General features: G+C 43.5%; 1 protein-coding gene across 3 annotated transcripts in view; it reads left to right on the forward strand.

The window, feature by feature from the left end:
* Positions 1–16025, forward strand: part of LOC104927393 (myosin phosphatase Rho interacting protein) — a 40945-nt gene that overhangs the window by 6673 nt on the left and 18247 nt on the right. For all 3 annotated transcript variants that reach the window (XM_027289097.1, XM_019274491.2, XM_010741466.3), the window contains exons 4-9: positions 8294–8445; positions 8527–8611; positions 8700–8871; positions 8956–9400; positions 14187–14313; positions 15185–15289. In XM_027289097.1, coding sequence (XP_027144898.1) covers positions 8294–8445; positions 8527–8611; positions 8700–8871; positions 8956–9400; positions 14187–14313; positions 15185–15289 — 1086 coding nt within the window. The remainder of the gene's footprint in view (positions 1–8293; positions 8446–8526; positions 8612–8699; positions 8872–8955; positions 9401–14186; positions 14314–15184; positions 15290–16025) is intronic.

Raw genomic sequence — 16025 nt, forward strand, 5'->3', positions numbered from 1 at the left:
GGTTGCACACTTCGATGTTTCGTTGCGATCTTTGTGACAAAGCATCTCAATGTGGACATGAAGAGGGAAAAATATATGCTTGGTTGGTTTGTTTTTATTTTGAAACATGCTTGTTTAAAAACTGGTTTCTTGGTTGTGTTTAGACAGGAACCCTAGTTTTCTGTCAGGAAGCTGCTGTCCAAGTCTTGCCTGAAACCAAAAGTCAGTATTGACTAATTATTTTAACTCAAACCACCATCTTTTACTAATCCAAGCCAACTAGTTTTGGTGTTTAAACCAAACCAAGCTGAAAAGAAGAGAAAATAATAAAGTTAACTAAGTGCAAAAATCATTAAAACATTTTTCCTGGGTGGAAGTTGAGTGTTTGACCTTTTCATCCACTCCAAACTCATCCCTTCATCCCTTTTCTCAATCTTTATTCCACGTTTACTGACTTCCTAAAGGCTTTGTTAAACTTAAAAATTGTTACAAACATGTCACTCTTCAAAACAACAAATTTAGTCTTGGTATTCTCCTCATATGACTGCAGATACACTTCAAACTCAGCAAGACAAGAATATTTTGAAGCAGCCCCCAGTATGTGAGTTTGCCAATCTAGGGTTACCATCTAGGCAGTGTGTTTCCAGCTTGAGCCCTTTTTGTCATGTGTTAGGGTTAGATGATGGATGATGAGCGCTGTCATGCATCAAGTCTCTCGTGTGTTGCTTTGAGTGTAGACTGTTCTCAGGTCTGCTAGTAGAGGCGCAGCATAAGTCAGCAGTGTTGAAAATGTGCTAACTCACTGGAAACTTTCCCGATGAGTTCATAGAGAGGTAAAAGGAGCAATCAAAGTCTACTGCAGCACCATTATTTACATATTATATGAAGCACATGTTAGTAAAACACACCATCATAGTCATAGTGTGCAGTGAAAAGGGTCTGAGAAGCAAAGACGGCTGGGAACTCGCCCCTCTATGCCCACTATAATCCTGTGTTTGTGGTGGTGCTGTGTCGCTAGGGGAATGTGACACGGGTGACCAAACCCATACCGGCTAATCAGGCTGGAGATTAGACTGCTTGTGTGTAAACACTTAGGGCCAAACACTACGAGCCAGACTCCCCGAAACACACACACTCTTTTAGTTTTACATGTGTACCGGAGATCGAAACACAGGATGTTTAAATTTCTGGTGCTCAGGTTCTTCACCAGCTGTTTATATGAAATACGCCGAGTCTTCGAGCAGGTGCGTGTGTCTGTAAGTGGGACGGACAGTGACTCCGTAACAGCCTGACCAAGCCTCTGTGCACCAGCCAGCCCGTTTGAAGTCCCATTTGGTGAATCTCTTTGTGATGACAATGGGAGGAAACTTGGTCGCGTTTGCGCGAGTGCACGTTTCCACTGTGTAATGTGTTTCCAGTGACACCCAGGCTGGTGTGTGCAGTTGTGTTTTCCTCTCATTGTAACAGCGATTCCAAAACTGTCTGCCTCATTGTCCTTTGGTCTTTTCATGTGCTCCACAAGGCAGGAAAAGTGGGTCAGGGAAATGGCTGCTTTGTGCTCTGGACCCAGAGGATAGGAACTCTCCCGAAACCCTGCAGCTGATAACAACACATTAATGGTCTTGATCTCATCAGGATCATCATTGTTTACCCAACCACTCCGGCCACCAGTGCAGGGCAGATATGATTTGTTTGAGGTCAGGGCTGAGGTCCTACATTCCTATACCCCGTTCCTCTCATGTGGCTTTTATATAGTGGAGAGATTTAGAGAGGCCACACCCACACACTCTTTGTCTTATGACTCTTTTGATCACATTATCTCCACTTTTATTGCTGTTCATCAGCAGACCTCTCATGGCATGAAGTTTGGTGCCGTACGGTACACACACATCTAACACACATTGTTATTTTCAGCTTCGTGTCTAATGGCGGCCGTATCGAGACACTTCAGCTGGGTTCAAGCTTACGGTCACAGGAGTTCGAAGTCAAGTCTCCTCCTCTGTGTCCGTGTTTTGTGCTGACTGAAAGTAAAACCATTCTTTAGAATGCGATTTGTGGTCCACAAGCGGCTAACGTAATCAAGATGTTATATGAAAAATGCCAGAAGTGGAGTGATGTTTTTTTTCCTTTCAAAACTAGTATTTGAGGAGATGACCAAATTGTACTTTCTAAGTGGAATTCATCACTTCAGCATAGTTAAGTAATCGTTGACGTGGCTAGCTGTAGCAGAGAGAGCTCCAGCTCTGAGGTGAGGGGGCCACATTTCAGCTGTGGTTGATTTATAAGAAAAAAAAAAGAAATAAAAACAGACATTTTTATTTTGATTCTTTCCCCTCTTTTCTTGTCCTGTCATGGGGGAGGGAGAAAATCTGTGTTTTTCTAAAGTGGCTTACAAACATCTTCTCTTAGGCCCGGAGAAAAGTCCACCTTGAACCAGTCTGGCTTTAAAGGAAGTTTGGCAGTTCTTGTTCCTTCCTGCTGTAATTAAACCTTTATAGGTAAAGGTAAACCTAAGCTGTTTTTAGCTTAGCTTAGTTTAGCTCAAGGCTCACTTACAGGCACTCACTTTTATCAGTAGTTACCAGGCTACTGTAACCACAACCATATTTTCAGTACGGCAGCAGCTATCGAATATTTTGGTAATCGAGTATTCTGTCGAATATCGATTAATGGAGTAATCGTATAAAAATTATTATTCTCATTACTTTCGCTTTGCTGCGTTTGCTCATTTTTGCTGTTTTCGGTCCCGGCGTCTGCCATTCTGTACATCAACACTGTCCACACACGTTACCAAAAGCCTGCTTCCGTCTTCTTCCGCTTTACAGGGGGCGCATAGCCTGTAACGTAAGCACGTTGTGTCACACTAAAAAAGAATCTGTGCCAAACATGAGCTTTAAATTTAAACAAGGCTTAGAGGCAGAGGAAATTCCTCAATCACTTTTTGTAATCGAGTTACTCAAGGTTCTCGAGGAATCGTTGCAGCCCTAATTTTCAGGTTCACCAACCAAAAGCTGGTGCACGGTTGCTGAAACTAAAAATATGATTGCCATTTCTAGTCACCTTATATTTAGAGTTAATATATGTGTATGTATGTTAAGATATGTGATGTCAGCTTAATAATGATAATGTGCCATAAAAGAACATTTAAAAACTTTATCACAGTAACTTAACAAAATTTGTTAGGCAGACTTTTCATCCCACATTAATTTGGTTTGTTATAAGATGTGCACACACGAGTAAACACCAATGCACACACAGCGTTTTGGTTGTAACAGCAATATTTAAATATCAATACTAATGCAACAAATATCAAAACTTTATTTAGTTTCGGGTGCATGTTTTGCTTTTGGCTGTTTTATAAGATGGCAACCAAATGATAAGAATTGGTTACCAGTTTCTCTGGCAACCTGCGAACTATTACTTAGTGTAAAGACATGCTTTTTTTTTTTCAAGATTTGTTTTTGGCCCTTTCAAGCTTTTATTGTATAGAGACAGCTTGAAGAGTGACAGTAATGTAGGGAGAGAGAGAGATGGGGAACGACATGCAGCAAAGGGCCACAGGTGGGAGCTAACGACACCCCAAGTTTTGCATTTCTTTTAAGTTAGGAAATCACAAATTCACAAACGTCGACATGAAAGCAGCAGAGGCTGACCTTTGTTGACTTTTTGTCCCTCCCCTTCCATCTGAGTCTATTTTCTTAAGGTGTGTTCACACCAAATGCAAAGCTAATTATCATGTCTGTTATGTGAATGTGATGGCTGGTTTGTTTTTGCAGTCTGTGTTCATTCACCCCAAAAAGTACCAACTGTACAGACATAAGCTGTAAGCTACGTTAGCTACTGTTGTGTGTGTGTTTGTGTAAAGACTGTGTCTTTGTGTGTTCACAGCTTAGCCTCAGACTCTCAAACTGACTGCTCTCAAAACCTATCAGGAACTCTAGTTATTTGTGGTATTTTCCTCCAGACCCGTCTACATTTCTTCTCATCTCCATATTTATGAGGTAAAGGAGAGAGCCTCGAGTTCATGGACAATTTTACACTCAAGTGAACTCGCCAAGGCCTAACACTTATTTTCATTATCAATTAATCCATTGGTCCCTAAAATGTTCGCAAAGCCCGAAGTGACATCCTCAGATGTTTTGTTTTATCCTCAACCCAAAGATATTCAGTTTGCTGTCGCAGAGGACGAAAGCTGAAAATGTTCTTAAAATATGACTAAAAACGATGAATTGATTATTAGAATAGTTGGTGATTAATTTAATAGTGGACAGCTAATCTATGAGCAACTAATCGTTTCTAATTCCTGCTCATTTTATCTATGTCACATTACAGTCCAGATTATGAAGCAAAAAAGTGATTTTAAACAGTTTCCCCCATATTCATAATCATATTAAAGATCTGGAGACGATGACATCATCTACTTTTTTCTTTCCGCCCGGCAGACAGCAGGGTGCTATCTGAAGCTGAACTTTTTTCTCCACGAGCAGAGAGAAAGATGCTCTCCCATCTAAAGCAGCATTCCTCCTCGAATGCCCTTATTTGGTGAACTGCAGTGAGCTCGTAGCCCGGGACCACAGAGAGCAAGAGAAAGGGAGCCGAAGCCCCTAAAAACCACAGAGGAAACGTCAAGATATGCCCCAGACCCAGACATTCCACACACACACACACACACACACACACACACAGCCTGCCACAGCAAGCACCCAGCTCTGCTGATGCATCAGATAGTTGAACGGTTTGAGGAATCATTTAGTTTAAATACATGGAAGACCAATCACTGTAAACTGAGAGATAGTGACTTAACTGTCACGGAGAAACAGGTTTTTCCAAAAGGATGGAAATAAAGAGAGGCCACCCTGAAAGCTTCATGGTTAAAAGGTCAATGACCACGAGAACATGCTGGAGGAGGGGTCAGGAGGGGACCACTCTCCTCTAGAGCTGCGTCTGTCCTCCGACATTTTTCAGCAAATTAAAAGCAGTTCTGTCAGAACAACCCGCCGCATTCTCTGTCTCGGATCACGCAGGCATAGCATTGAAGCTAGACTGTCAGTTCCTGTCTGTAAGGAGTTTTGATGGAGGGTGCAGTGTCGAGGCACATGTACCGTATAAAACAGCAGTCTCCTCTCCAGAGCCTGCTGCGACGGACTTGCCTTTGGCTCGGCCTGTAAAAGCCTCCTGGAGAATTTATTATTATTTATGGAGTGGGTGTACTCCACTTAATTCTAAAGCTGGCTCTCTTGTTTTTTCATGCCGTTTTTACTGTGTTTTTTTTTTATTTTTTTGGAAAGTTTACCATTGGGCACGGCTTGCAATAAAAAACTAAGGTTTTAGCATAGGGTAATTACCTCATAGACACATCCCCTTTTTTAGAATAAAGCATTTTACTCGTCAGCCTCCTGTGGGCTGTATTGTTTCTGGTTAGTTGGGTGTCGTGGCTTGTTTTATAGCCTCTCGTGTCATGTCAGCCACAGACATCGCAAGCAGAGCCTGTGAGAAAGTTGTTGCTTTTAATAATATCCCATCGCAAAGCTAAAAATAGTCAGCTCCATGGACGGCAGAAACAATTGAAGGATATGGATTTGGCCCAGTTGTGTAAAAAATCAAACCCACGACAATTCATTTGCGTTTGAATGGTAGCCTTGGCAGATAGATCTCCTTTGTTTTGGTGCCAGTAGCAGAGGGCAGTTTCTAAGCAACAAGTTGCTTTTATGCTCTCAGGACCAGGATCAGCTGGACTTTAGAAACCCAGCCTCCACCTAACAGCAACGAATGATACAGAAAACTCACCTTCAGGCTGTGTGAGCCCCTCTTCATATCTTCTTGATGTCATCCATCGACTATGTGGATGGACAGCAGGAGGTTTTTGGAGTTGTTGGATCAAACTAGACTGCATTTAATTAAGTTTAAATAAGTTTTCATATCTTAAAGGTCCACAAACTGCAGTCAATAAGATGATTATGTTTTTGAGGACTTTTTACAAGTAGACTTTTGTGGAATCAATGGATGGAAGACATCATCAAACATCTTGTTTTGTCCAAGCAACAACTCAAATATACTTTTTTGTCTATTATCACATAAGGCCGAGAAAAGAAATTGTCACAGTTTTGAAGCTGGGACTAGAAATCGTTTGGCATTCTTGAGTCTATCTGACCTGGAATCATTTTAGAAAGTCAGAAACCTTATCTGTGTTTCATCTGGAGGAACCCCAAACCCTAAATTTAGTTCCCTTGCCGTAGTTCCAAATGCCAAAAAAGCTCCTGCTCTGGGGGTGCTTCTTTCTGACGGCCCATAAACTATGAGGGTGGAGGTTGCGGTGATGAACTTCGCTGATAGTTTAAAGACAAAACTTGTGGCTGCTACATCTTGTGTACAGCTTTATTTACAGATTCCACGCGTGTTAAAATTAGAATGAGGTTTCTAGTGAGGGAACAAGAGGGGAAAAAAACAAAACGTAATTTGCAGATTGTTTCATTGTGTTTGGTGCTGCAGAGAACAATTATTTGCATTATGGATTTATCTGCTTATTTTCTTAATTTATCAATGAATCTTTAATCAGGCAAAAAAAAACATCAAACAATCAGCAGGTCATGTACTTTGGAGACTTTGGTTCCTTTTCCACATCTGCATGTCACCTTTTATCCATTTAAACGTCAGTCACATCACTTTAGAAAACAGAACGACTGCAGAGGTTGCAAAGCAATTTTCACACGTGGAAACAAAAACACAGTCATTTTTAATTCATTATTGATTATTTTCATTATGCAATAATCTGCTGATTATTTTCTTAATTTTGTGATTGGTGATTTAGTATATAAAAGATCAGAGTAGAGTGGAAAAGGTCCCAACGTACTTTCCCAAAAGTGTCAAATATCCTTTTGTCCACCCAAAAAACGTTTATATCAACAAGGAAATGTAGTCAAGAGTTACATTTAAGAACCTGAAACCATCAAATATATGGAACATTCTTGAAGTGACTTCAGTGTTTATTGAATGCCATAATACAATGAATATACACCGACCAGCTAATGCTAATGGATTAACAGACTGGCTTTTGCTTTTAGAGCTTGACAAATGTACAGATTTGGTGGAAATGCAAAAGGAGTTTACTTCCTGGTTTAGGTCCTGTGCCTCCATACTGAAACTAATTGGTCAAAAATAAATAAATACATAAATAAATAAATAGATTATATATATATATTTATTATATATATATCTATATATATATATATATATATACACACATATATATACACACACACACACACACACACACACTCTTCATAAAGTATTGCGTCTACGTTCTCCTCTGGCATTTTAGCACACTTTGAGGTTCCACGACGTTCCACTCTGCTCACAGACACGACAGTTTCTTTCTAGTGGAGGAAATTCTTCCACAGCGTCTTGACTTCTAAAGCGCGACGCAGCGTAATTGCCATATTTGGCAGCCCCCAGGGGTTTGCAGGCAGATCTTAATAAAGCTGGATCTGTGTTCAGTGGCCTTAAAAGGAGCTGGAAAAAGACCCAGCACCTGTTTTACATCTGTAGCAGGCCGAGGCCAGCACAGCCCGATAACAGAGCCACAGACACAGAGAGAAGGTTGGAGAGGAAGTTTAGGGGATTTCTTCCCTCTGATTTTAACGAGACACTAAGTTATCAGGTTCGAATGACAGTGCTTCTATTATCCTGTCATACGACACATACAGGAAGCTTACATCAGTGTATTGTCTGTTGAATATTTCTCTCTCTCTTTTTTTTTTTTTTTTTATATTGAGATTTCTCAGCGTTCTGTGTGGTAGCTGGAGCACAAAGCAGACACAGCTCTACGTTCTCCACTGATCACACACACAAAGCAGCTTTAGTCCAGCCATCCCATTGCTGTCATCTCCCCTTTTCACTCAGTGTGCACTACAGCTGAAAGGATTTGCCTTGTAACCATGGCAATCTTGAGATAACAGAGAAGTGTCCATACAGTACAGGCCTGATGCGTCCCCGAAATCTACCTCCTTTTTCAAAAGAGGCAGGCGATGAGGGATTGGAAGAGTTTGTGTGAAACTTTCCGAGCCAAGAAACACTGTGTGGCTCTGTGGCATGTTTTCCTCCAGATCCTCTCTGTTTGAACTATTTGAAATGCAATGCCGGTGATATCAGTGTTTAGTTGCCGTGTCACAGTTTCACATCCAAACAAACCAGTGACTCAAGCATTACATCTGCATTTTTTCCACGTTTGTCCTCTTTTTTTATTATTTTTTTTCCACACATTTTTACATTTTAGCGCTGCAATACAGACTAATGTGTCCTTTTGTGTCCCCTCTAGCCAAGCACGCTGCCTCAGGGCACGGTCAACATGAACCTGTGCACTGACGTCATAGATGCGGAGCCCAAGACGGGCCAGAAGAACTCCCTGTGCATCATCACCCCAGACCAGGAGTACTTCATCAGAGGAGAGAATAAAGAGATCATCAACGGGTAAGTTGTCATCGATGTGTCTGCTGGTGGGTTGGCGGCATCCGATGTGCACACACAAATGTCAGTGATGTCTGTCTGCAGGTGGAGTGAACAACTGGTGGTGTACCCCCGAACCAACAAACAGAACCAGAAGAAGAAGCGCAAGGTGGAGCCGACGACCTCTCAGGTAATCCTCCATACACCGCATAGGAAAGGCTACTCATCACGTGTTGTCGTTTCATCGCTTTTGACCGTTTGTTGTGTTCACTGTGCAGGAGCCAGGCCCAGCCAAGGTAGCAGTGACCGGTTCTGGCATCCCAGAGGCGGAGAAGGTTCCAGACTCGAGCTCCATCATCTGGCAGGAGGAGCTGAACCAGAGAGAGGCTGAGGGGGCAGCTGTATGGCCTGCAGCTGACCTGCCTCCTGGATCACCGCTGCCCCCCACAGGTGAATAAAAACACCTTTAAATAGAGGAAGTCTGTTTTAGTTTTTGAAAAATGAATGACCTTAAACCCTGTTTCTCTTTTCTAGGTGATGTGGCGTCTGTGGCTCAGGGCTCTGACGCAGGCTCTGTGAATGGCGACGAGGTGGACCGGGCCAGCATGGCTCTGCACGGCTCTGCCCCTCAGCCTCCCAGCGACCTGCTCTCCCCGACAGGCTCATGCTCCAGCCTGGGTGGCGTCCCGCGCTGCCTCTCCCCGGCCCCCAGCGACCCCTTCCCCTCCGGCAGCTCCCTGCTCTCCAACGGCTCCCACATCAGCGGCTCAGTCAGCTCCCTGGACTCGGACGCCAGTGGCAGCACAGTGACCAGCACCGACAGCCACCCAGCCAACCAGAGGGGAGGACACTCCTACAGCCACCACGACACGCCGCGGTCCAGACGGCTGGAGGCCGAGGCCAGGAAGGCGGAGAAGAGGAGCCGGTACAGGAGCCCCGACAAGCAGGAGAGGGAGGCGGTCCTCAGCCCCGAGAGGTGGTCAGTGTCTCCTGCTGTCTCTTTCACAGTCTCATCTTACCATCCCTTTCTTTATCACAATAGTTGTAGACTTTGAAGGCAGACACTAGTATTTTATAACTGAACTTGCTGACGGCTGAGAGAAGTTTTAGCCCATCATGCGCTGCATCATCATCAGTGGCTGGCCCAGGGCCAGCTCGTGGAGCTGCAGTTCATTTTGTGTTTGTCCATTTGGTCTGTTTCTTTTGGAACCGGATAGCTCAGCATTTCATTTGTTAGATCATGTGTGAAAACAATTTGAACACTATCTCCTTATCTTATAACACTGCACTTATCTTACAATATTACTTTTTCCCTACTTAATAGGGTGCTCTAGCAATTAAGTTTGTACTTCCATCATGTTGGTGGATTCACAGGGGATAATTTCAAACAGAAAGTCAGTGCAGGGCCAAGATATTATGACTTTGGGGTCAGGATTTCTCATCCTTTCTTGACTTAAACTTTGTAAAAGAGAATTCTGCTGCTTCTGTAATGCAACGTGGTTCAAACCATGCTTCAGCTTCATAAGAATAAGACCAAGTGTCCAAGCTGAGGTAACCCTAATGACATCAAAAGGCTTCATACAACGGTTTCCACAAGCTGACTAAACTGATCTCTGTGTGGAAAGTCAGGAGAGAGTCTGTTTGTGGCTCTGCAATTGTTTTTTGTCTGTTGTGTCTGAGCTGATTCCCGTCTCACAAACACTACAGTAAATAACTGAAACCATTGAGATGCAGGTGTTGATGCGTACTTGTGTGATGGACATGTCCACACTGAATATTTAATTGTCTTGGCACCTCAGCAGTCCAATATATTAGACTGAATCTGAGAAGAGACTCATTTTCACTCCTTTGTTCTGCTGAAAGTGGCTTGGCTTGAAACAAGAAGCACGCACAAACACACAGGTCAGGCTGCAGAGGAAGCGACACTCGGCCTCTGTGTCCTTGTTGACAGGCGAGGTTTTAAAGCGGCCTCTGATTTAACCTGACGAACCAGGTTAGTGGACTACTTTGTTGGAATCCGGCTCCATGCTGCAGACACGCTGTGGTCTGGAAATACTTGAGCCTCTGGCTTATCCTTTTAAAGGCATGCGTACACACATACTTAGACACACACACACACACACACACACACACACACACACACACAGACAGTCCAGTGACGCACATGCTTCCAAAGCTTTTGATGTGCACCCATACACTCTCACAACTGGCATGGTTTTAATGGAAGGGAGGAGAAGACTGGCTGTATTTGGTGAAATGAATACATTCTGGGATTTGTGATGTGCTTTGAATATCTTGTGTGTGTGTGTGTGTGTGTGTGTGTGTGTGCGCACGCGTGTTTCTGAGAAAATCTGTTACTTAAGACCTCCTCCTCCTCATTCACCCCTTCACCCCTTCCCCGTCAGATTTTGTCTTTTTCTATCAGCGCTCTCACTAACTGTAAGCATACACTGTGTAAACACACAGCCTCTGTATTTTCCATTCAGTAATCTGCTGCTTTTCGCAAAGAGGTCACAGGTCTCTCTCACACACACACACACACACACACACACACACACACCAGCATTTCAAACAAAACCCAAGTGGGTGAGGTGGGGGTCATCTTTTTCCTCCCACAGCCAGCTTCCTGCTCCATTCAGCCCCTCCATCCATGCCAGGCGTGAAAGGAAAAGGAGGAGAGGAAAACAGGAGGAGTGCCCACATACTGCCTCGTAAACACATTACTGGTCCACTTGAGCCTGTTTGGGGTTTTAAGTGAAGCGGACTCTCCCTCTGTACAGACATGCCCACAACAACAGACAGACAGGACGGGCTGTGACTTTAGCCCTATAGCTCATTTCATGTGGCAGTTTACCACCCGAGTCACAACAGCAGTCGGTTGGAGGATTCTTCTCATGTCAGATCTGTCTGTTCAAATGATTTTTTTCCCATCACAGCATGGGATGAGACAACCCGGCTATCCTGGTCAGTCGTAGTCCCTGACCATGAGCCGCAATGTTCTTTTGCTGCATCTCCTCATGTCTCTCCTCACTCCTCGTTTCCTGTCATCTCTCTATCAACTGCAAAATCACTACAGACTAGGACCAGGATCAGTTGCTAGTGAAATAAAGTGACTGCTACTACACTTTAGTGGCTGAATCCATTTTAAAATCACAGATTTGCATCCTGAGAGAGCGCAGAAAACACTTCCTTCAAATCATAACCGCTCTCCCGCTGTGATGCCACTCCTTCTCACACACCAGGTGACAAATGTCCTGCAGATACTGTGCCTCTTTCCGTAAATGCCACTTAACGTTTGAGTGACAAGAAAACATGACTGTAACAGATAGATGACGCAGCAATGCGACATGTTCCATGTCTGAAACAGGTCTCTTGTCATAAGATTGTCATCTGTGGCCACGTCCAAATTCCCAGACTTAGTTTATATCCAGACTGAAAGGTACACACACACTGGAAGATGTCTGGATGCACATTCAAATTAAAGACTTAGCACAAAACTAAACAGAAGCTTCATTTGATCCCCGAGGAACTAAAAGTAGCATCAGATAAAGTCAACAACACTCTAGCACTAGCGAGCTGCTGACCGGTCTGTCTTGTTTTGATACAAACAGGACCTGCATTGTTCAGGGAGAGTCGAAGCCGACCTTCTCTCAGCAGGTCTGTGACAAGGTCAAATCTATATTCTGGGACGCGCAGTAACGCTCAGCCTCACACTGTCCCTGTCCTCTTCCTCTCTCTCTTGTTCCCTTTTAAGGGCTGCAGCTTTGCCTGTAGAGTCCCCAAATAAGGGCAACATATAAGCAAAAGAGCCATTTAATATTTCCCAATTGCCTCCCACCTTCTTCCGCTCTGTAAAGCAGATTCCTCCATCATTGAACAAAAGGCCTGTGTGGGAGCGTGTCAGAATTGGCAATGTCGTGTGTCGGGGTTTGAGTAAGGTTACAGATGGACAGCAGAGAGCAGAAGTCACAGATACACCGCAGATACAGATCTTCTGTAGTGAGCAGCTTTTCATAAAGAGCTCAGCTCAGCATACCTCTGATGTCTGATATCTGTCTACAACTGTAAAATCCAACGACTTAATTCCTACATAATACACCCTCATGTCTTACGGATCTCTACATTCACATTCAAGGCATTTAACTGATTCAACAGATGAAGTTATAGAACAAGAGCAACATGTATGAACTAGTACAACACACCTTGATTCCCCCACAGGGTCCCACCTGAATTTTTTTTAAAATAGCTGACATTTTGATTTGGCTACGTTCATAAAGTCAAGTCGAGTCCCCCCTGCAGTCTTACCTTGCAGTATCCATTAACATTAGTATCTGTCTAATAATAATATTGTTGAGCTAAATGAGCGAACCTATAAAAAAATATGAATTTGTATTTCAATTTAAATGCAACCAACATTAAAACCTAACTTACAGATTGAGTTTCAAAAAGCGCCTTTAGTGGTCTGAAGACTAGAAAGACACTATGTAAGTACAGTCCATTCAACATTTACACTAGTGATTGGGTTGATTAGTTATAGTTTTCAGGCTGACTAGCTAGCTACAGAGTTGTAAGGGGGCAGATTGTGTCTGGATTACATTAGCTAACCTCCTTGACACTTTATGATCCAAATGAGTCTTCAAATGACAAACAGAGTTTGTTGTATTGTATCTGAAATGTGCCATGTAAAGGTCACCACGTCTCATGTCAAGTCACAAGTCTTTAACTCCCAGGTCCAATCTTGAGTCGTTTATTTTCTGCTGCTGCAACCCGAGTCCAAGTCCCAATGACTCAACTCCACATCTCCACAGAGTCGAACCTCTTGATGTGATAGTAGCAGACATTTTCTTCAGGTGTCTTGCTTTGTTTGCACAAAATGAACTTGAACTTTGACATTACCTCATTCATGTCCACGAGCGTATTATATTAAACAGACATAAATGTCAAGGCCATTTTTGCTTTTCTGCTTGTTGCTTATTGGTCAAACACAAATCTCACGCAATCAGTGCTACTGCTATCAGTCCGGGGTGGATATTTTCCATTTCCACTGCAGGGACTTTCCCAGAAGACCAAGAGCTTTCAAAGAACTCAGGAAACCAACATTTCTACTGCTGGATTAAATTTAGCTCCTCTATGATCAGTTCAGGTCACCGCTCGTGGGTGGTGCTCTCTGATGGTCAAGGGACTGACCTGTGGAGGTGGAGTTTGCTGGGCTGAATGTCACAGATTAGTCAAACAGAACACTCACAACAACAGCAACTTATGTACATCATCATTTACAAAAGAGTCACTATATTTGGACATGAGGTAGATGTTTCCTGGAATGTTTATTAACTTAAAAAACAAAGTCACTTTGTTGCCTGTTTTCTAAATGTAATGATTGAGATTCATTGCATTTATGTTATCAAACAAAACAGAAACAGTCTTGGAGGTTTTAGTCTCCTTTTCCACCTCTGCGTCCCATTTTTATCCATTTATTAGTTCCATTCAAACCACAGTAAATACAAAGAACAGCACGATGACTGTTCGTTATTCCCTCGTAGATCCTTTCATTTTTTTAAAATCCATTATCAGTCTGATGTGAATAATCTTCTCGCTCGTCAGATGTGGTGGAAGCACAAACGGGAGAGAATAAAAAGGAGCTTTTAGTTCCTGGAACTATTTGGGTCAAAACAGGGCAAATATTTTAATGCCACGTCCCATAAGAAACACTAAATGGGTTGTAATTTGTTTAACTTAACTGTTTGTGTGTGTGTGTGGATTTGCAGTCGCTCCGGTGTCATTGAGAAGTTGGAGGCGTTGGAGCTGGAGAATCCAGAGAAAATGGAGGTGGAGGAGTCGGGGAGGAGTGGAGCCAGACAAGGCCGGAGTGAGCACAGACGCTTCCACAGAGAGGTAACACTGCTGTGTGTGAGTGTGTGTGTGTGATCTGACAGTGCCAACACTGCATCAGTTTACAGCAGGTACAGTCAGAGTTGTAAACTCACATGGCGGGACAGACTTGAGCTCTGCGTTGGACCGACCAGCCTTGGATTTCGTTTTCCCCTCCGAACAACCCCCTCCTCCACCCTTCTATCTTTTCCCTTCACCCTCGCCCTCTTCCCTCCATCTCTCCCTCTCTCTGTCCTGTCTTTGTTTTAGTTGTAGGTCAAAGGTCAGCAGCGTGTGCTGTGTGTGAGCGTATTCATTTCCAGTTTCCACTCTGTGGTGGGATTCCCCTGGCGATTATGCTTCCCTTTTCCCACCCTGAACCCTCTGTGACAGGCTAGAACCGCTCCAAACCCAACTTTAGGGACACAGAGAACCAACACACACACACAAATGTCAGACACTGTTTTTTTGTCCTGGCCCAGATCTTTGTCAGTCATGCATAGATGAAACTATCACGTATGTATACAGATAAAGATGATAAAGAGTGCTTGTGTGCCTCGTACTGCACGCACAACCGAGCCGTCTGTTATTCTTACTGTTGCTTTCAAACAATACACACACATTTTTTTTTTTTTTTTGCTTTCAACACGGAGCTGATCCTCAGAAGACGTGGGCTTGACAAAGAAGGAGTGGTTGTCGTGACATTTCCAAGCGGAACAAACAATTAGATAATGCACTATAAACGATTTCCTGTTGTTGATGATGTGACACAGGCTCACAGTGAAAGTCCTTTTTGATTTTTCAGTTCATTTAGTATATTTTTAACTATGATGTTCAGTGTGTCTGCCTTACACATGAAGAAAAACTTGCATGTGTTCATGCGTGTGTTGTTTAGGAGCAGAGGCATGACGCTGGTCAAGGTCTGGATTTTCCCTCCACCCTGCCGCCCCTGAGGAGAGCCAAGTCCCTGGACAGGAGGACCACTGAGTCAGTCATGACGGTGAGCGCTTACTGCGTCCTCTGTGACTTCATGATGCATATAAACGAGCCACCCACGTGTTCTTCTGAGGAAATGACTTCTTACTGTGACCACAGTGGGCTTGTCTGATAACCAGTAGATTCCTTTAGGAAAACACACACCATAGTAGTGCAAAGACAACCCAGAATCAGCCATTGTATCTTAACCAAGGTGTTGCGAGGGTAACTGTCTGTGTGCTGTTGACATTTGCCATGAACCACAAACTGTGAGCTAAACTCCATTAGAAAACTTTGTAAAGCTGCAGGGTCAGGTGATTATTCTCTTTGTGGTTGTCACTACAAGCAACAAATGAATGAATCATCTCAGCTCTACGCCTGAAACCAGAGTTTGACCCTCCACATCAGCCTCCATGTTGCAGAAGGAGCCAGCACCAAACTCGTGCACTTGTAGAGGAGGTAAAGCCAGATGCAGCTGCTGATGAGGTTTTTCGCTCAGATTTCTTCAGATTTGTTTTGACAGTAACCAACACTTGCATATTGGAAGTCCTCTCTGAAGGCCAGTGTGTTCCAGTGTGTCTCCCAGACAAAGCCTCTCCTGTTCCACTAAGCCGTAGGATCCAGGGTCAGCATCAATGCCAGGTCTTCAGCTGTGTGGAGAGAGGTCACCGGGTTGTTGTTGGGGCTGAAAGGCTAGATTCTGTTAGGTAACAGAGTTAGGAGAATTAAATATTGAGAGAGGTCTCTGTGGTCGTCCCCCA

Source organism: Larimichthys crocea, chromosome XVI, assembly GCF_000972845.2.
Source record: "Larimichthys crocea isolate SSNF chromosome XVI, L_crocea_2.0, whole genome shotgun sequence".
In the NCBI taxonomy this organism is placed as follows: Eukaryota; Metazoa; Chordata; class Actinopteri; family Sciaenidae; genus Larimichthys; species Larimichthys crocea.